Genomic DNA, 21249 nt, shown 5'->3' with positions numbered 1-21249 from the left:
AAAATCATTCAACTGAACGATATAGGTCTAGTGCTCAGTGTGACTGGCCCTTTGAACTAATAAATACTAAACTGAAATTGAAAACTGAGAAAAGTATAACCTTGCCTCCTGAAGTACAGCCGTGCATTCCCACAATGCATTTCAATAGAGATCACAAATACCTCATATTACAAAGAAACTAAACTAATAAAATCTAAACTATAACTTAAAAAAAGGAATAATAAGATAGACTAGCAAAAAACTATTTAAACTAGAAAAAGTGCCCTTCCGGGCACAGGTCTCCACCAGGTTATCCACAGATCCGTGCAGTTAGAGGTAAAAACACTTTTCGGCCAGTTATAGCGCCACCTTGAGGCTGAGTTGAAATTGTTCATGTGGCATTTTGTCCTCGGCCTAGTGGGAATGTGGGTGCACAATTTCACGGAAATCACGCGATGTGTTCATGATTTGCAGCATTTTGTTTGAAACTGAGCACTCCTGTGAACTTTGGAAGCCAATGTTAACCAATCAGGATGGAGTCTGATAAATTTGAAAGACCCGTTTCGTTGAATGGCTCTAGAGAGACTGTGTACCAATTTGCGTGATGTTTGGACAAAATCTGTAGGTGTACTGTGCAAGAACTTGTTTTGCACAAAGCGGCCTCCTGGTGGCGCTATAACAGGCCATTCTGGAAAGTTTGGGGCAGAGGTTCATCGTTGGCATCCAGGGAGTGTGTGTGCAAAATATGGCATCGACCGGGTTAACGGTGGGCGAGATTAGCTGTTCACGGACACACGGACACACGGACGGACGGACGGACACGCGGACGGACGGAGTGCAAAACATACTCTCCCCACATGCCTTCGGCCTGGTGGAGACAATAAAGTTAGATAAAAAATACAATTCTGAGAGATATATTATATCGAAGAGGCAACTTGGTCCAGGTCATTAATCACGTTCATCCTTCATTACTGCTGAAATTGTCCAAAATGTCTTTTGGACAGTGCAGCTTGTAGATCTGCCATTTTGAAGGGGGTTTTGAATTCGGGTTTATTATTAAGGCCAACGATCAGCCAGCCGGTCGGTCATCACATTGGACAGATCTTGATGCTGTCCGTACTCGAGCTGAACTGGCCACGGGCAAAGTCCAGGCCCACTCCCACCCCGCTGCCCACGCCGAAGGCGGCGTACACTGGCTGGGTGAAGTTGGCGCGGAAGGTGTGCAGCAGGCTCATGCTCTCCGCCACGCCGTAGAAGGACAGCGTGCCCGCCATCAGGTCCAGGAAGACACCCACGCGCGGAGAGTACGTGACCGGTATGTCCCGCTTCTCGTTGTCGTGCATGGCCGAGCAGCAGGTGTCCGACACCTCCAGGCTCCAGGACTGCGCGTTGTAGCCGAGGCCCGCGTGCGTGTCCGAGCCCTTCCTCGCCATGGCCCCGTAGGCCACGCCCAGCGACGAGCCCCGGCCCCGCCACTCCATCTCCCAGTAGGAGCGCTGGCCGTAGGCGGGGCCCTGGCACAGTACCTGGGTCCAGCCGTCGAATCGCTGCGGCGTGTCGGGGTGCGGCTGTAGCGAGCCCTGCAGCGTGGCCTTGGTGTTGCCGTCGGAGAGGGCCAGCCGGCGGTGGGCCGTGTTCGCGTCGAGGGTCAGAGACACAGCATCTACGACGAGGAGGGGGGGATGAGATACAGTTCAAATAATCTGATAAACTGTTTATTCTACACAAGCTATAAAAAACTATTAAAGATTATGAAATTAAATCAACAATTTCTTATTTTCTTTGAAATGTTTGTCATATAAAATGATGAGTGTAATGTTGTGGTCCAATGTCAAGTCTATTGGCATGACATGTCATAATAGCCTGCAGTGGGGCCAGTTGGAACCAAGTTTACATAACTGCTTACCTTTGTATATTTTTAGAGAGCATTTCTAATGATTTAAACCCATATGACACTGCCAATATAAGCGGTGTCCACATGGGTTACTGAGCCACCAAAAGCAACCCACTTTACAGCATAAATGAGTATAGCATTTTAGCATGGGTCGGTCCAACTGAATTGTGTAGGTTCTGTAGTATTTGCAGTCAGATTTTGTCAAAACTCACATTGTAGGAACTCTTCTCGGGTTCTTGGTTCTGGGGCCTGGATGCTGTCTATATTGATCTCCCTCACTGTGAATGACAGAGGTGTCACATAAAGTCATTGCTTCGTCCCACAAGGATAAATAATACATTGACGGTCTACGAGTTCACAATTGCATTACATCGCAACGTGTTGTGAGCTTGTAGATATGCTATTTTTTGCAATGTTCTGTGCTTAATAAATGTACAGAATTGAAAACGTGAAATCTTCACTTTAACTCACACGCAGGGAAGGCCATGTGATCCGACATGGAGGCTGACATGGACAAGTCCAAGAAAAGGCTGGGATTAACTGTCAGGTCCAACGAAAACACAGCATTAGACAGAGATCAGCACAGAATCATTTAAACCAGGGGTGCCCACAAGGTAGATCGTCATCTACCAGTAGATCACAAAGGCTGTGCAGGTGGATCACATGGGATGCCCCTAAATGTATATAATCTATCACTTGAATTAAGGTGACTTGATTGATTGACATAAAAATGGCCTGTCAGCTCAAATGTTGCACACAAACGTCAGTAGCATTACAAAGTTATACCAAAAAAAACAACCAATTACATTTTCACATGCAACATCAGCGCCACTATTCCAATGGTACTTTTTTCAACAATTTTTTCTCTTTTAGCTGGGCATTTTGAAAGTAGCTCTCAAGTCAAAAAAGTGTGGGTGCCCCTGATTTAAACAATCATTGAAATCATTGAAGCTTTAGAGTTAGACTGAGCAGAGTTCAAGGACATTACATTAGCACTCGGAGGAACGATAAACAAGCTGTGATTTACACTGTACCTTCTATTGGTGTTTCAGCTCGCACACCCATTCCCTCTGTGGAGAGACACACAGTTAATAAGCAGAGCTCAAAAGATTTTGTAAGCTTTTTGTCTACGGTAATCCATGGTAGCCAAATTATTATTATTATATCATTATTAGTATTAAAGTACTGTTTCTCAATGTATTCCCATTTCCTGTCACTGCAGTTTCCTGTTCAATGTTTTGCGTTTCAGAGATATGAGCCCGGGTCTTACGTGGGTTTGCTCCAGGAGACTGGGTGTGATTGACGATGGGTGTGGCCTGCGGAGTCGCGCGCCGATGGGAGCGGAACAGACTGCTGATCGAAGCCATCGAAGCCATCCGACTGAATCCTGAAGGGACAAGAGACGCCAAACTAGAATGAGACCAGACTAAAAGGAAAACAAGATGGTACTACAAAAGGTACAGATCTGTGCACTCACTAGAGCCAGTCATTGTCAACGTGGGGTCCAGGGACCCCTAGGGATCCTCGAGAGGGTCCCAGGGAGCCCCTGGTTCAAAGCTTTGTGAGCTTGTAGATTGGCCATTTCCAAAATATTTTAATATTGACATTTTTTTGTGCCATACCTCCAGTTGATGCTGGGGTGGTGGTTATTGTGGGGTTTGGGGCAGGGACCACAGCTGGGACAGGAACTGGTGTTGGCTCCAGTGTTGGGGGAGGGCTAATGGGGGTGTGGTTCCTATTAGATCTGTTCCACAGAGACGGGGTCTCTCTCCGACTAGGAGTCGGACTGGGTTGAACTGGTGTTGGCTCCGGTGTTGGAGGAGGGCTAATGGGGGTGTGGTTCCTATTAGATCTGTTCCACAGAGACGGGGTCTCTCTCCGACTAGGAGTCGGACTGGGTTGAACTGGTGTTGGCTCCGGTGTTGGAGGAGGGCTAATGGGGGTGTGGTTCCTATTAGATCTGTTCCACAGAGACGGGGACTCTTTCCGACTAGGAGTCGGACTGGGTCGTGGGCTGGGGCTGGATCTGGAACTGGTCGACCTAACTGTGAGAGAGAGACAGACATGTGAAGGGAGAGATGCTTTCAAAACAGGCAAGAAGGCCAGAATCAAGCTAAAATTATATCAAGTTCTAAGTATAGTTCAACAAAGGAGCATGTTTAGTCATGTTTGTAGACCAAGAAATAATGTAAATAATTCACTATTTTTACATATTTTGACTGAAAGGTTGTGTCGTTATTCTATATTCTTCAGAATATCGCACCACCCACTGTTAGGATCCAAACCCCACTGCTATAGAGAACGTGTTGTGTCACATGAATGCTCGTGAGAAAATGCTGGGGGAGGAAAACTGAATATCTTGAGGAAGTCTTTGATTTTAAGATTAACTAGTGCGACCAGTCGAACAATGTCGTGTTGGCTGTTTTTACCTGACTCCCTTTCCCCTGTACTTTGCCTGTGAGGTCTGGGGGAATTCCCACTTCTTCTGTCTGCAATGAGGAAGAAATGTACACATATATACATACATTTTTAAAGCACAGAAACACACCAAGATGAGGGATTGTTCTACCAGGCTTTCATAAATTATTGTTTATACTTTCACTTACAACCATGATCACAGACACAGACAGACACACACACACACACACACACACACACACACACACACACACACACAGACAGACACACACACACACACACACACCTTGTGGCACGTCTCTGCCCCTGACATCTTGTGGCATATCTCGGCTCCTGACATCTTGTGTCCTCAGACCCACACCTAAACAGCATCCAGTGACATATGAATAATATGAATCATGCTGTGGTTTGGAAATCATCATCAGGTCATTTATTTTTCTCCCCCAAAACATTGCCCTAATAGCCCCTACACACTAAACATTGACCTAATAGCCCCTACACACTAAACATTGACCTAATAGCCCCTACACACTAAACATTGACCTAATAGCCCCTACACACTAAACATTGACCTAATAGCCCCTACACACTAAACATTGACCTAATAGCCCCTACACACTAAACATTGACCTAATAGCCCCTACACACTAAACATTGACCTAATAGCCCCTACACACTAAACATTGACCTAATAGCCCCTACACACTAAACATTGACCTAATAGCCCCTACACACTAAACATTGACCTAATAGCCCCTACACACTAAACATTGACCTAATAGCCCCTACACACTGTACACACTGCACCATAGTTGCTCCGATTATGCTGTTGGGGAGCATTTATGGCGAGACTCCTGTGTATTTCATGTGTGTGCGTGCGGAGAGAGAGACTCGCATGTATCATGGATCCTGCACCTACGTGAGACGTCAAAATGAATTGAAATAAAGAATATATGTAGCCTTTGACAGCAGCGGTTATAGTACCTAATCCTCGCCTTTCTGGACCCCTGGAGTTGACTGAGACACTAAGTGTCGGTGCTGTAAGACAACAAAGGAAGGTCACGTCAAGTTATTGACTGATTGATTGACTGATCAACCAACTGATCAATAGACAAGAGTGCTATACATACCCTGAGAGCGGTTGTTTGTGTTGCGAGAAGAACCCAGACCAAACACTGTGGGAAATTAACAAATTCATAAAATGTGCCATTTATGCATTATCCAACATGACATTTGTTGTTTTTGTGGCTTTCGCCTTCATTTTATGTATTTATTTATTTATGCAGGGATAGACAGTAGGCGGACAGGAAATGGGGAGAGAGATGGGGGGGTGACATGCAGTAAAGGCCGCCGGGATCAGGTAAGTAAACGCCCAGCACTGTATAGTTAAATATAACAACCGTTTATGTATATACCGGAAGAAAATGAGAAACTCACACTTTGAAAAGCTGCCTTTTGGTGCGTCGCCTCTATTGGCTGTCAAGAGGTGAGAGAGTGACAGATCAGAGGCAGAAGCCTTGTTAACGTAAGCTTACAGTTATAACATAAAAAACAGCACATACTGTACATAATCATCATCATATTGTGTCAAACTCACCACTGCCATCTCCCAAAGTGAACAGGGCTGTGTCATTCACTGAAAACAAAGATTAGACAACATAAAATGACAAGACTGCAGACATGACCTGACATGTCATCACCATAGATATGTACAGCATAGACACATGCTTCCTCTTCTGTGTTTGACATGGTTTCTATGCTGGTATTTCTATGGGCATGATAACATTACACAACATGTATATCCGTGTCTCATTAACCTTGCTTGACGATCTTGTTCAGCTCTTTGTTGCAAATGTCCTCCACCTTCTCCCTGAGCTCCAGGATGGCGTCGCACACCGGCTCATAAGAAGCCTCCGGATTGGCCTGCACGCTGGGCAGGTCCCCTGTCTCCAGGGGTTCACTCAGGGACTCGCATGTCTGTGTGTGGACATGGGAAACAAATGAGAAGAGGCAAATAAAACATATTTTTATCTTCTTCTTAAACATTCATCTGGATAGTTTCACTTGGAGAAGATAAAGTAAACATTTGAGAGCAGACAGACAGACACATTACAGACAGGCAGGCATATGGTTAGATTTATTATATAAACTAGTCCATACCCGTTTGGGTACCCGTTCCTTTTTGAGGGGCCTCCTATGCACAGCTTTGTGTGTAGTTGTGTTTGTAGCACGGAATGTGATAATGTGATTCGCTGAGCACGGAATGTGATGTATGATGATAAGAGCGCCCCTCACTTCAGAGTGTGATTTTGTGTTTTTGCTGGATGTGGTGAATTTGGTTGAGTGCATTGTGAGTACATTTCATCAGGTGAAGGAGGCTCTGTGAGTAAAACCTTTTTTTTTGTTTTTTGTGGCTTTTGCCTTTATTTTATATTTTTATAGATGGATAGACAGTAGGCTGACAGGAAATGGGGAGAGAGATGGGGGTGACATGCAGTAAAGGCCGCCGGGATCGGGAGTCAAACCCGCAGCACACTGCCAGACTGGATTACCAGCCAAGGTGCCACTGAGCCACGGCCCTCAAACGTGAACACTGAATATCTGCAACTTAAATATAACGTGTGTCCCCTGTGCGCTGCTCAGCCAATCACGGTGCAGAATGGGAGACCTTCCTGCCAATCACAACGGCCCCTCCGTCCTCAATTTCGGCGCCATACGTGGTAATTTTGCGTTCACTACTCAAATTATTAGTTTAGATGGATGGATGACGCTGTGTCCCGCCCGCTCACATATACAGTACCTGGAGGTAATGGATGTGGTCTTCGCAGGAGACCAGCTCCTTCATCTCCGTGTCCCTCTTCTTCAACACCTTGATCTCAGCCTCCAGGCCCTCCGTGACCTCCTGCGCCTGGAGCATCTTCTCCTGGCCAGACCGCTCCATCAAGTCCTCCACCAGCTCCTGGAGACGCTCGATGGATCTCTGCAGCTCCGACAGCACCAGCTCTGTGTCGCCGTGGACCCTCTCTGCCGATCGCTGCATGGGGGGAAATGGAAGAACTAATGTTAAGGGGTGTGATTGTGAACGAGTAAAGACCGATCGATCGGCCTCGGAGGAAAGACTGGTCTGTGTTGCAAAATTGCCGTGTGAACCGGTCTGGAACGATTGATATCGCTACGTCATGTTGTAGTATTGTTTTGTAGTCGTCAGGCAGGAAGAATCATCCGGAACTTCCTTTTCCCTCAAACCGGAAGAATAACAAAAGCTCTGCTGCTTTTATTGAGAAAAACGGTTTGAGGGGAAAGGAAGTTCCGGATGACTGATGACTACAAAACAATACTACGACATGACGTAGCGATATCATCCGCTCCCGACCGGATCATAAACCCGAAAAGGAATGCTGCCCAGGCTAGTTGACCAACCTTCATGACCTCCATCATGTGCTTCATCTCTTTCAGCTGGAACTCTCTGTCTTTCAAACGCTGGTTGTTCTGTGCTTGCATCAGCGACAGCCCTTTCTGAAAGGTGATGTGATCGGGAGATATAAGAACACATGTGGTAATTTAGTTAGACAAAACGCCACAATAGGTGCATGTGGACATTGGAACACAACCAAAAGCCATCATCGCTGCAACATCATGGGTTCTAGTCCAACTCATGAACTGTCATGGATAACGCATCTGCTCACTTCCTACCCCCTTTTTCCATTGACATCAGCAGTGATGTCAGGAGTGAAAGAAGTCCACCCTGGCAAACTCACCCGAGCTCCCTATAAACAAATACCCGCACAAAGATACTATTATAATCGATATGCATTTAATGTCATTAAACAGTAGAATGTTAGAAACCATTCTAGAGCGTTGCAGATATAGCTGGTTTTGAGTGCTAAACAGTAGTAGTTTTTTACAGTATAGGCCAATATTAAGTATAGTCAATAAACTACAACTAGCAACTTCTTCCACTAGTGATGTCATGATTCTTCATAACCAGACATGTGCTTTTTCAGCAGTTATATTATGTGCCGTTTTCTTTTATATGGATTTGAAATAAAGATATTTGAAGTAATTTTTTCCCCTATGTATTTTAAACAACTGATGTTGTTGTCTAGCTATGTACTAGTTTGAGACTACTACTACTACTAGTATCATGCATTCTTAATCTGTTGCCCTACCTTTCAGCTGCACCATTGACTGTACACTCAAAATAAATTAACCAAGGGATGGTGGTGCGTTATGACTAAACTGGAATGTAGTTAGGAATGTTCTCAGCCAGGCTGCAGACAACATGAAACACAATGAGCACCACTTTAAAAGAAAACCCCATCAATGGAATGGACAGTGTTACCGAATCACAGTCACACCAATGACACCATCCACCTTTGTGTGATTCATTTGATGGATTTCTCCATCAAATTAATATATATCATATATATGAACGGAGGGTATGTACATCTGCCTACCATAGAGCGTGGAATAAATGCACAGGGACCCTACGTAAAGCGAGTCCAAACTTCACAGAGGTTTCCCAAAGGGGCTATGGATAGCCAGTCATTATGACAGAACTTTAAATAAACAATACGTTGAAGGGGAATTTTTGGTCTGTCTTAATACTGTTGTACCAGCAGCACCATGCATGTTCAAAATAAATAATCATGTATATTCTTTACTTGTTTCACATTTCAGGAAACTAACAGCCAATTTCACACTGAGGGGCACCAATCACCATTATACAGGTGCACAGACAGACTTCAAATGACTCTTCCTGCATCCCTCTTTATCATAAAGCTACTCACTCCAACTCACCTGTCTCTCCTCACGCTCGACCTTGGTGGAGACGCACTCGTGGCCCTTGTGCTGGTTGCTGGTGCACAGCCAGCAGACGTACACCCGGCACTGGCGACAGAAAAACTCCTGCAGGTACTTGTGCTGCGTGCAGATCTTCTCGGCCAGCTGGCCCGTGGGGGCGATGAGCTCGTGCTGCTTCAGCGCGGCCTGCGTCTTGTGGGGCTTCAGGCAGGCCTCGCAGTACGAGCTCATGCACTCCAGGCAGGTCTTCACCGCCTGCCGCTTCTGCCCGCGGCACAGGTCGCAGGCGACCGCCGCCGAGGACAGCTTCTTCTTCCCGGAGGACTTGTTGCTCCGTGTGCTCCGGACCGAATCGCGCGCCGCGTCGGGGGGTTTCAGGGCGCCCTTGCGGAGCTGCTCCACCACCTCGGCCAGCATGGTGTTGCGTGCCAGGTCCGGCTTGGGGAAGTAGGTCTTGCGGCACTGCGGGCAGCTGTACTCGCCCTTGGCGTCGGGCTTGCTCCAGTAGTCCTTGATGCAGGCCATGCAGTAGTTGTGGCCGCACGGGATGGTGACGGGGTCGTTGGGGAGGTCCAGGCACACCGGGCAGTTGAACTGCTCATCTGTCCAAAGTTTGGAGCTCATGGTCGGACTTGGCCGCACACCACCGGGGTCGACTATAGTTAGTGGCGACAGTCAGAACTGTTGTAGGAGAGCAAAAGAACATGTGTGTTACCCGGCATAAAGACTTGAAGGTCTCCTGTAGAGAATGTGTGTTTGCCTCAGAAGTGAAGAGAATCAACTTTTCTAGCAGTTCCCCAAATGAGATAGATGGTAGGCTAGTGGAGTGGTGAGGTGAGTGAGTGATGATGATACTGAAGACGTCCGACGTTACAGGCAGAGAGCTGAAATGGGCAGGGCCGCAGGTTCTGCAGGAAAAACTAGTTGCAGCACGAGATGAATGAAAACAAGTGGAGGACAGAAGTAGCCAAGTGTGTGTGTGTGTGTGTGTGTGTGTGTGTGTGTGTGTGTGTGTGCTATTTCAGGCCAGGGACCTGCTTACGTCTTCCAGTTCCAGCAGCGAAAACTGGTCGGAACTTTTACACATTTAACAATGATAACTAAAATCGTGTTTGGTGCTGGCGTACTCAACTAATTTTACTCAACTAGTTTTTTTGCTGTTTTGTTGCACACACGTACTTGTCTTTCTTTACACCAGAAATGTTATGATGAATTCCTGTTCTGTTCTTTGACTATATAGAAGTCGTGTCTATTTGTATGTCTCTAAATGTTTTGATGAATTGAACAAGGTGGACCCTCTTGTAAACAAGTGTAATGCTTGGGTCGTCCACACAGTTAACAGTCTTTGTATTGAGTTTGTGCTTAAAATATAATGTACTGTCTGTAATTCTGCAAACTGTTAATACATATTTCAATCAATTCATGCATTGCCAGGATTCTTGGGTGACCAGGGGAATACGAGAGGACTCGACCCCCGGCGAGTCTACTTCACCTTCGGCAAGAACATTGTCTGAGAACATTCAGAAACTTGCAGCTGCTGAAAGTGCCCCGAAAAGTGAAGGAAACTCGCCAGAATGTGAAGAGGCGTCGCTACTTCACATTCTGGCTGGCTCAGGGTGGAAGACAGAGTCAAGCAATTGAAGATGGGCCTGACTTTCAAAATTGTAAATGCAACTTTACCCTCCATGCCCTCAGTACCCACTTACTTCACTAATTACGTTAAAAAAGTGAGCAACAGCCATAAAACTAGAGGGAGCGTGAACAACGATCTGGTGCCACCCATTTATAAAACAAATATGGGCAAATTCACCTTCCAAAGCACTGCTACGCAGGTGTGGAATGCCCTCCCCCCTCCCTCAAAACAAACAAATCACTGGCTTCCTTCAAGACAGGCCTAAAAATTCACCTGTCAGCAGGTCAAAGGGAGAGGAGGTGATCGCCCCTGCCTCTCTATGCGAAACATCCCCTTCCGATTAAACTTCGGCCCAACCTGTGCATAGGCTACTGTATATTTAATGTTTAGAGGAAATGTATATGTTTTAAATTATTATTGTTATATGATTTTATCAATTGCTGCTACTGTGTTAATGTATTATTCATGTCATGTGTGAGTGGATGGGACCCGAATGGAAACAAGGCTGCAAGGTCTTTCTTCGGTGAAATCCTTTTTTTGGACAAAAATGCCTGACTGTACATTGTGCTGTTTGCATTTATATGTTGCCTAATAAAATATTCAATCAATCACACTCCTATCCTCCTGGTGGAGACCTGTGCCCAGAAGGGCACTTGTTCTAGTTTTGATTGTGTGCCTGTTATCTCTCCTATGGTACACACAGTACAAACATCAATTCAGTATGGAAGTGTCAAGTGTGCAACTATACAAAATATCTATTCTTTTATGGTGGTCCGTGGCTCAAATGCTGAATAAATAATGAGCCATGATATAAAAAGATTAAAAACATCTGCTTTAAATATTTTGAGTGACCTTGAATTGGACCTCTCAGCCAGTAGATGGCAGTAACGCCACGAGCAGCAATCACTGGAGAGATCTGCAGGCGGAACTAGAAGAACCCCACGTGCATGTTTGTTTACTTTCTTAGACAGTGACACCTTACGCCAGGGCTCCACTGGGCGCGTCTGCGGCGCGTCTGCGTCGCGTCTCCGTCAGTGTCGGGAATGTGCCCTTTTAATCAATGGAGGGTGGCTCCACTGCCCGCGTTGCGTCGCGTCTCCGTCACCATAAAATTGAACCGGTTCGTTTTTTGACGCACGCACGCGTGACGCACGCGTGACGCAACGCGCCCAGTGGAGCCCTGGCCCCTGGCGTTAGATGAGTGACACAGACCGGTGTGATCTTTAATGTGATGGTGGTGGTGGTGTCAAACATTCAGTGATGTTTTAAAGCCGAAAAGCAAGTGAAAAGATGTCAGAAATAGCAGTTAAACGTCCAGGAGTTGGAGTGGGTGTGCTGGTGACAGATCCAGCAGCGAACCCTCACTGTGTGCTCGTTGGGAAACGAAGAGGTTCGATGGGTCATGGAACATACCAGCTCCCCGGGGGGCACTTAGAATTTGGGTGAGCAGGCTACTCTAGTCTAGTCTAGACTCTAGAAGATGTTCTGAGCTTAGATTAAAGTGATGCAGAGGAATATTAGATATAGGAAGAGATTGATTGATTGAAATACTTATTAACAGTTTGTACTTTGCAGAATTACAGTACATTTCAAGCACAACTCAATACAAAGACTGTTAACTGTAACTGGGCACCTTGATCTAAAATTGGCCATTTTGTCCAAAATGCTAATATAGGCTATGCCCTTTAATTTAAGTGATTTAACATAATTTATGTATCTATTATCATATCCTGTCTATAAGAGCGATTCTCAAACCTTCTCATTTTAAGTAGCCTGGCCCTATAGCCTACCCATTTGATGTGCATTATGCCATGGAAACACACACACACACACACACACACACACAGGATAATTTGGACCCTTGGTGGTCGTCCTGGACTTGGTCCCAAGTCAAGGACCCCCAAATTGATGTATTTGTATTTGGCGGTGGAAGCCCCATCTGGAAATGCTTTGTGCCAGTTACCCCCAAGAAGAAAATAAATGATGTAAAAGAAAATACAATAAAATCTAAATTTCATGTTGAAGAAAGAGCAGATGTATTAGCTGTGAGCTTTTAGATCTGCTATTTTTGAATAGCTAAACCATAAATGGATAAAGTGGTTAAAATGAACGTGATACTGTGTTAGCACAGATTTATCTGGGAACCCCCTGGTACACTACACCCCCAAGGAAACCTTGAGAACCACCACTACCAGTACCACTGATCTACACTGTCCTTTTTTGGAGTAGTAAGTGCACACATTTGATTTAACCGTGACGTCCGAATTATGCGATGCTGATGGTCCCCCCCCCCCTTTGACAGAGAGACATGGGAGGAGTGTGCCCACAGAGAAGTGATGGAAGAGGCAGGGGTGCGTTTGATTAATGTGCGCTTTGCGTCCGTGGTGAACTCCGTCAAGTTGGAGGAGCAGTACCACTATGTGACCATCATCATGCAAGGTGAACTGGACAGGACGCACTCAGCGGAGCCAGTCAACCTGGAGCCGGACAAGAATGAAGGTCGGTCACACACAGCGCGTGGTTGCTAGTCTACTGTATGTGTTTCCTCACTGCCTGATCTGGAAAGCCCATACATTGTTATACATTTGAAACCGCGAAAGCATCCGTGTCATTTTAGACGAGAGGATTTGCACATCTAAGTTACATACATTGAATTAAATAAAATAATATACTTCAATACAAAATATGTTAAAACAATGAAACTTAAAACAATATTTAGCAAATAGTAGACTGACGTTTGAATGTTTTATACTTGAATGAAAATGAATATATAAAAAACCAAATGAAACATAAATCGTATAAATTAATTGATATAAATGAATACTATCAGTTAAACTATCAGTTCTCTATTTTGAACATTCCACACCTGACTATTACATAACAGACACTCAGATAGGCACTCATCAGGGCGGAAATGATGAAGACCTCCCAAGGTCGAAACATGTTGGCAGTTGCCTTTTAAATGTATAAAGGCCGTTCTTCTTTATCTTACTCCTGATGCCTGGTCTGTTGTTTCTTCACATGTTTTGACCCCATTTGATCTGTGAGCATCATTTAATCTTTTTACTATAGTTACCTCCTGTGAGCACCTGGTGCTCTTTTTCTTTCTGACACCTGACCATGTGATTATTATTTCCTTGACCAGGGTGGAGCTGGATTCACTGGGACGAGTTTCCACCTGAGGAGCAGCTCTTTCTGCCGTTGGCCTGTCTGAGACGTCAAAGATTCCAGCCTTTCATGGACTGACACACAGCGCTGTGCTACCACGGGACACTGAATCGGCTCACTGTCACAATATAGCAAGTAGGAACTGTCTTATGATACTGTTTTTTGTTTGTTTGCCGTTTTCTTTTTTAATCTCTGTGGAATACTGTTTACATGTTTTTAGTTACAATGTTACAGTGCTTATATGGGCTGCATGATGCAGCCCATATAAGCACACAATCTCTAGCGTTCCAGTCTGGGGCCAAACATTTGGCAAAAATGGCAGATCTACAAGCTCGACTGTGAGCTTGGATATTTTTGGTCAAGAAATACATACCACCAGGCATACCACCAAGTTAGAACCCTGTGGGACTGAGATTGCAAAGTATATACAGTAGGGTTTAAGTGGTTTACAGTAGTATCACTGTTACTTCCTCAAAGTACACCAGAGAGATCTTTGTCTTCAAATATTTATTGACTTAATTTACAATTGCACAGAAGGTTTACAAAATATTCTGAAGACTAAATTGGAATGTAGGCTACACTTGTGTAATATTTCATGCTGTATGTTGAATCTGTCTCTGAAACATCGATTCTAAATCTAAATAATCCTCGCCCGTCCCAGACAGGACTGAAGGGCAGGCTATATTCCTGTAGTGTGTAGAATATAGTAAGATCAGTTAAATTACCTATTACATATCCAGTATCCACTAACCCTAGAATAAAATTACACCCCCCCCCTCAATATAAAACTCCCACCCCAACTCAAAACATAAATAAACAATATACCTTAATTTAAAATCATACATCTCAGATCTCTTATTGTCTTCGCAGATTCTGCTCAGACATATTTTTATGCTATATCTTACCCTTACCCGTTATCCCTAAACGTATTTGCCATTTTTACCTGTTTTGAAAATCCTTTTAAAAGAGTTCAAATAGCCAATCTACAAGCTCACAACGTGCCAATGTAGATTGGCTAGTTGAACTATTTAAAAAAAAATCAAGATAGTAAAAGATGTTTAGGGATAAAGGGTAAGGTGCGCCCAAGATAGGGCCATTAAGGCCTATTCATAGCCCAGTGAAGAGGTGACCACCGAAACAGTGGTTAGTAAAAACTGGACTATGAATATAGGCCTTTAGTCTATCCATGGGCCTACGAACGAACAACACTTAGCAGACTGCGCGATCGCAGTGGGAGTGTTTGTAGAATGATGCCGGGAGTTGGGACGCGCAGCGCTCTCACAGCGCGGTGGTGCTAGTCACGAACGCCGCCAGCAGTGTGGTCCACAGCGTGGCGGTGACGGTGAGGACACCGGCACTGGGGAAGGACTTGTCGTGCACGTGGTGGACGATGTGCAGCGCTCCGGCGTAGGCCTCCTCGCACGCAGGCTGGATCTGGTCCTCTGGCAGCTTGAAGCCGTGCGTGCCATTGTCCCGGAGCTCGAACGTGAACGAGAAGGGGATCCCCACTTGGCGGGCCCAGTCTCTGGAAGAACCAGAATTCGGGTCTGCAGGGAAAAGATGAGGAACTATAGCTCGTCGTGCAGTGTACGAATGAATGTTTGTGTGTTTTAAGAAGTGATTACATTTAACCATTAAGACCTGATTCTAACCGATTCTACAAATGTCTTCTAAGTCCTAACAGTTTTTTCTGAAATGTTTCTATATTAGTGATGCTCAAACTATTTAATGTCAAGGACCCCAAACAATGGCCACTGACCCCCATCTGAAAATATGTTGTTCCAGCCCCCCCACCCCCCAGAAGCAAAAATATGAGTTACAAACATTTGTTTTGTAAGAATACATATTCAAAGATTTGCGCCACATTTTCACGTTTTCTTTATAATAGCAGATTCACAAGCTCATAGCACGGCACTCAGTGCCACGCTATGGGCTTGTATATCTGCTATTTTTCAACCGTTAAAAATAATGTTTAAAGTGGTTAGAAGCTAAGGTGACACAGATGCGTACCAGGTCTTCATGGATTAAAAGAGAACACTGAACTTGCTAGTGGTCTGCTCCTACTCACACAGTATGTCTGGAGACCTTCCCACAGTGTATTTCATGCCATTAACCTCCTTTATGGCATCTGCTGCAGCCAGACCCACCTCCATCTGAGAAACCAAACAATAGTGGGTATGTATGTGCATGCATAAAGTGAATGGCAAAGTGAGTTTAATGTCGTTTAACATTGTTTAATGCAATAAGATAGGACTTTTCTTTTTTGGCTGTCAAGGCCAGAAATTAGTTTTTTTGCCAATCAGCACAGCAGGCTTTCCCGCATAACTTCGGGATATGAAGATGATGTCACGCACAGTGACGCGCAGTCTTTATTCCTAAACAGTATGTTTATCCTCTATATGTAGAATTTGGTACCAGCTCATTGTAGTTGTCGGCAGTGACATTGGGATGCCCGTAGGGGACCAGAATCAGCTGCCCGTAGGAGTGGATGGTCAGGAAACACAGGATGTTGGCCTTCATTCTCCCTACGTAGTCGGTGACGGCCTGAGCCTCGGGGTCAGACAGGGCCTTGGGGCCACAGTATACCTCTGAACAGCAGTTATATGACACCCCAATGGCTGTGGAGTAGGGGTGCAACAGTTAATCAAACTCATCGATCGGATTTAATCGAGAATAAATGTTGGGAATATAAAAAAACACACCCGTGTGAAGTGAGGGGCGCTCTTATCATTGTACATCATCATGTCCATTCATTGTCAATGGGAATTTGATCTTTGTGTTGGACAAAAAAAAGACACTAAGCCGATTTGCTCAGACACATAATTGACGTAAATTCTCCAGTCATTGTCAATGGGATTTTATGTCTGTGTAGGACGAAAATATCGGATTTGCTCAGAGCCTCGCTCGGACATATGAGGTAAAATTCTCCATTGTCAATGGGAATTGAATGTTTGTGTAAGACGAAAATATACAATAATAGCTGAATCTAGGAAAAAAGAAAAGATATCTGACATACAAGTTCATTCAGTGAATTTGTAGCCATGTCGTACGGTGTACGATTGTCTTGCATCTCAAACCAGCAGTAAAACAGGTTTAACTGGTTAGTGTGGGGAGTGGGGCCTGAACTGAATGGGGGGTCTGGGGCTCTTGTTTTAAGCCAGTGCGGGTCTCTCAAAACAGTGGTTTTCAGTGCCTTGTGGTTTTGCAGATCGGAGTACTAATGTGATCTTTAGCTCCAAGGTAAACCACGGCTTATCATTATTGCACCTCACAGTAGGAAGCCATAGCACAAGCCAAGCACATCATTAATCAAGAATGTACTATAGATAAAGGGGAACAGACGTGTTAAAAGGAGATAAAACGCAAAAGTTAAGACATCCAACACGTGATTAGCAAGAGATAGTACAGTGCAAGGCTAGGATGTCTATCCCTTTGCTGCACAGTCTCGTTTGTGAGCTGGTTATGGTAGGCTTGCATGCGTGCGACTGTGTGGAATAACCTGTTCTATAAATTATAGTCAGTCACTAACAATGCAGTCTAGTGGTTGATACAGTTTTGCTCATACAGTAGTAAATGGAGGTCAGGACAGGACATCTGCCCAAAACAGTGAAAAACTAGAAAAAGTGCCCCTCGGGGCCAATGTGAAAAGGGTGCCATTTGTTATTACACCATTGATGGCAATTGGATGATTTGAGGCATTTTGTTCCAAAAATGTGTTTTGCAAAAATCCACCTGTTGGTGGCGCTATAACAGGCCAATTTGAAATGGGTGCAGGGATATATTCCTCAGCCCAGTAGGAAAGTCTGTGAAAGATTTCACATAAATTGAACGCTGCGTTCATGATTTGAAGCTTTTTGTTTCAAAAGGGCCAATCCTGCAAACTTTGACAGCCAATTAGGATGGAATATGAAATGTCGGACAGATCCGGCTTGAGCACATGACTATAGAGATAGTGTGTAACGATTTGCGGGATTTTTGGACAGAATCTGGAGGAGTAATATAAAAAAATGTATTGGCCTCCTGGTGGCGACCGGGTTAACGGTGCCGGAGATTAGCTGTTCGCAGACGGACGGATGGACGGACGGACGGGCGGACGGACGGACGGACGGACGGACGGACGGACGGACGGACGGACGATTGAATTTAATTAATCGATATAGAAGAGCACTCACTCCCCCAGTTGGAATCGAAGTTGCGGTTGAGATCAGTGCCACCGAAACAGTCACAGTCCTTAGGTCCGGGCATTCTGGACTTCCTCCACAGTCGAGTCTGCAGAAGTCAAAATGGATGAAATGTGGGTTTAATAAACGTTATGCCCTACTAATTAGTAATTAGCACTCATTTGTAATACACAGCCTGCTGTTGGCCCCTGATGAGGCCTTTCTTATCTCTAGTGGTCAGTTTAACTGAACAAGACCACTGAGCTTGGCATATCCGAGTAATTCATCAACTACATTTATTGGGAGCATTTTAATATGGTGTACGGTTTCTTATCATTCCGAGGCTGCTTAAGGCACCATAAAAGTAAAACATAAACCCGAGTTAACTGCCAAAATGGTAGAACCATCTGATGTGATTCAGAAAGGTAGAATCAATTTAAAGCAGGTTTTCTTTTAGTTAGGCTTATTTTCATCACCTGCATTTTAGATGCACCCAGTCCACAAAATGATCACTGAATGATTTATTCTTGGCACAGAGTGTTTCCTTTACTGCACCTCCTGTAAACATCAGACACTGGTACTCACTGTGTTATCCGTCCATGAGTAGATGTATCCATCCACGTTCAGCACAGGGGTCACGTAGAAGTCCACGTTCTTCATCATCTCCCTCATCTTTGGGTCTGTTTTGTATGCCTGGAGGATCTGGTGGTGTGGGCGAGTTGAACATGCACTTGTGTGAACACAAATGAGATGCACAAATTCTGCCCTATTCACAGTTTATTTTCATGCACATGCACGCACCTCTCTGACAAAGTACTGACAGAATGCCGGGGCGATCCATTCCCTGGCGTGTATTCCACAGTCCATCCAGATAGCTTTCTTTGTAGTCTCTCCAGCGCTCTCGCCAATCTAAGGAACACATTTGGTTGATAGTTGGATTACCTTGAGAAAGCCCGTCTCTGTTTTCATACAGCATGCTGTTGTCGAGGGAGGCGGAATACCTTGAGAAGGCTAATGGATCTGTTTTCATAAGTCTCGCCATAAACCTCGATGGACACAAGTGAAGGGTATTCCTTGGCAATCTGGGTCATCCAGGAGGTGATCTGTGGGGAAGAGTAGAGTAGCAATACACTATGGTAAACGCACACCATTCGACTACGATGTTACAGGAATCCATTATTACAGCCTTGAAATACACACATCAAAACTATAGGGTAAAATAAAATGGTAAATGGTGCATTTATATAGCGCCTTTATCCAAGGCGCTTTACAGAGATTGTGCATTACATTCACCCATTCACACACACATTCATACACCGATGGCAGCGGAAACCATGCAAGGCACCAACTAGCACATCGGGAGCAATTAGGGGTTCGGTGTCTTGCTCAAGGACACTTCGACAGTAACTCTGGGGGAGCCCGGGTTCGAACTGGCAACCTTACCGGTTACCATCCAGGCACTCTACCCCTGAGCCACCGCCGCCCCAATAGGGAATGTGCAGGTAGCTGACTGGATAACTATAATACATCTTCACTCCATTTTGATTGCAGTAGCCTACTATATTCTCTATCTGCCCTTAACTAAATAAACCAATCACTACAAATAAAAAAAATTGTACGTAAAGACTAGCTGGAACATATTGTCTGTCTAAACAAAACGTTAGTGATAACGTGTCAATAGGTTATATTGTGTGTGTGTGTGTGTGTGTGTGTGTGTGTGTGTGTGTGTGTGTGTGTGTGTGTGTGTGTGTGTGTGTGTGTGTGTGTGTGCGTGTGCGCGTCAGTGTATGAGACTGAGTGCTTGTGAAAACGGAAGCACACAAGGTCCCTATCTTGTGCCACACCTTACCCCATCCCTAAAATTATTTGCCATGTTTTACTATTTTCAAAAACATTTTAGAATGGTTCAACTCGTTCTACATCAACACTTTGTGGGCTTGTAGATTGGCTATTTCAACTATTTTAAAAGGTTCTTCAAAATAGTAAAAAAATGGCAAATACGTTTAAGGATAAGGGGTACGGGGAGGCGCAAGATATAGCCCATGGTGTATTCACTTACCTCTATCATTGGGTGGTATCTGTAGTAGTCATGTTCCATTCTGTTAGACACGCGCGCGCACACACACACACACACCCATACCAAATTGCGTTCATATCAAACAATTGGCATATCAATTAATTTGTTCATTTAAAAGTTGATACTGCACTGAAGTGCATTGTTTCATGTAACTAATCTTCAATGTAACCTTGGAGTACATCAGACAAATAGCCTATTATAAAGCAATCTGTTATGTCAAAAAACATTCATGTGTTTTTTTCTTTTTTCTTTCTTTTCTGTGTCATATCTGAAAGTAAATCACCTAGGCTAATCATAAAAAATATATATTATATATAAATATATTAAAAAAATCCATGGTGAAGTTTTTCCTTCCCTGACAGGACTGGAAGGAACACATAATATAGTGAACCAGTCGCCTAGAATTTGACAGAAAACAAGTATTCATGGTTGTATACTGCAACACATTGTACTGCTATGATCGATCATAATAGCGGACCAGTGTTTAAGATCTCTGCCATCTCCACTCCAGAGTCCAGACTCACCGCTCCTCCGTTGCTGCCCCAATCTGAGACAGCAGCATCAGAAAAGCAAATCCCACAGAGTGAAGCATTGTCACCTCTCTCCCTGTCCTTCCTTTTTAGAAAATAAATACACTCTTGAGTGACCTCATGGCAAAACGGAGACCTTTTTATAGTTTCTTTGGATCTGATAAAGACAGACCTTTGTCTAACTAGTCAGGTTAGATGAGCCCCCCCCCCCCTGTGCTGTTGGTTGATCTGCCTGGTTAATGTTTAATGAACACTTACTAGTCATTCATTTGTGCCTGGAAAATAGCAGATCTACTGTCTAAACTCTCAAGAGCTTCGTAGATCTGCTGTATCAGTCTAAATCAGTAGTTCCCAAATGTTTTCGCTCAAGACCCCAAAAATAAATGAGACATTTGCCCGGGACCCTATAGTGAAAATAGCAGATCTACAAGCTCACATTGCGTCACTTGTAGATATGCTTGTAGACAGGGGTCATCACCATGTCAGCTTGTGATGTACATTTTGATAAATATTTTTACTTTTGTTACGGACATATAAAATAACTGTTCAATCATTTTTTACCAGAAACCCAAATGACTAGCCCTAAA

General features: G+C 44.4%; 3 protein-coding genes across 3 annotated transcripts; 1 reads left to right on the top strand and 2 right to left on the bottom strand.

Annotated features, from left to right (window-relative positions):
* Positions 1-864: 864 nt before the first annotated feature.
* Positions 865-9892, bottom strand: trim25l (tripartite motif containing 25, like). Its single transcript, XM_083758563.1, has 16 exons — positions 9092-9892; positions 7712-7807; positions 7092-7325; positions 6109-6268; positions 5889-5927; positions 5729-5767; positions 5422-5466; positions 5276-5329; positions 4578-4652; positions 4303-4362; positions 3496-3918; positions 3144-3260; positions 2908-2943; positions 2345-2413; positions 2086-2151; positions 865-1642 (listed from the first exon to the last, which is right to left on the bottom strand). The coding sequence occupies exons 1-16, from the start codon at positions 9716-9718 to the stop codon at positions 1068-1070; spliced, it is 2715 nt and encodes a 904-aa protein (XP_083614689.1). The 5' UTR covers positions 9719-9892; the 3' UTR covers positions 865-1067.
* Positions 9893-11940: 2048 nt separating this feature from the next.
* On the top strand, positions 11941-14732 carry nudt15 (nudix (nucleoside diphosphate linked moiety X)-type motif 15). Its single transcript, XM_083758731.1, has 3 exons — positions 11941-12169; positions 13030-13226; positions 13873-14732. Exons 1-3 carry the CDS (start codon positions 12018-12020, stop codon positions 13971-13973), a joined length of 450 nt encoding a protein of 149 aa, XP_083614857.1. The 5' UTR covers positions 11941-12017; the 3' UTR covers positions 13974-14732.
* A 441-nt stretch (positions 14733-15173) lies between these two features.
* On the bottom strand, positions 15174-20153 carry LOC310853946 (carboxypeptidase O-like; the record flags this gene model as incomplete). The annotated part of the gene is made up of 8 exons (XM_083758420.1): positions 15174-15442; positions 15964-16048; positions 16311-16513; positions 18068-18164; positions 18641-18757; positions 18857-18964; positions 19057-19158; positions 20115-20153. The coding sequence occupies 8 exons, from the start codon at positions 20151-20153 to the stop codon at positions 15174-15176; spliced, it is 1020 nt and encodes a 339-aa protein (XP_083614546.1).
* Positions 20154-21249: the final 1096 nt, after the last annotated feature.

The sequence above is a fragment of the Protomyctophum parallelum genome (genome assembly GCF_964188405.1).
Source record: "Protomyctophum parallelum genome assembly, chromosome: 23".
Lineage (NCBI taxonomy): Eukaryota > Metazoa > Chordata > Actinopteri > Myctophiformes > Myctophidae > Protomyctophum > Protomyctophum parallelum.
The sequence above is the reverse complement of the archived record's forward strand: the minus strand, read 5'-3'. Positions and strand labels throughout refer to the sequence as shown.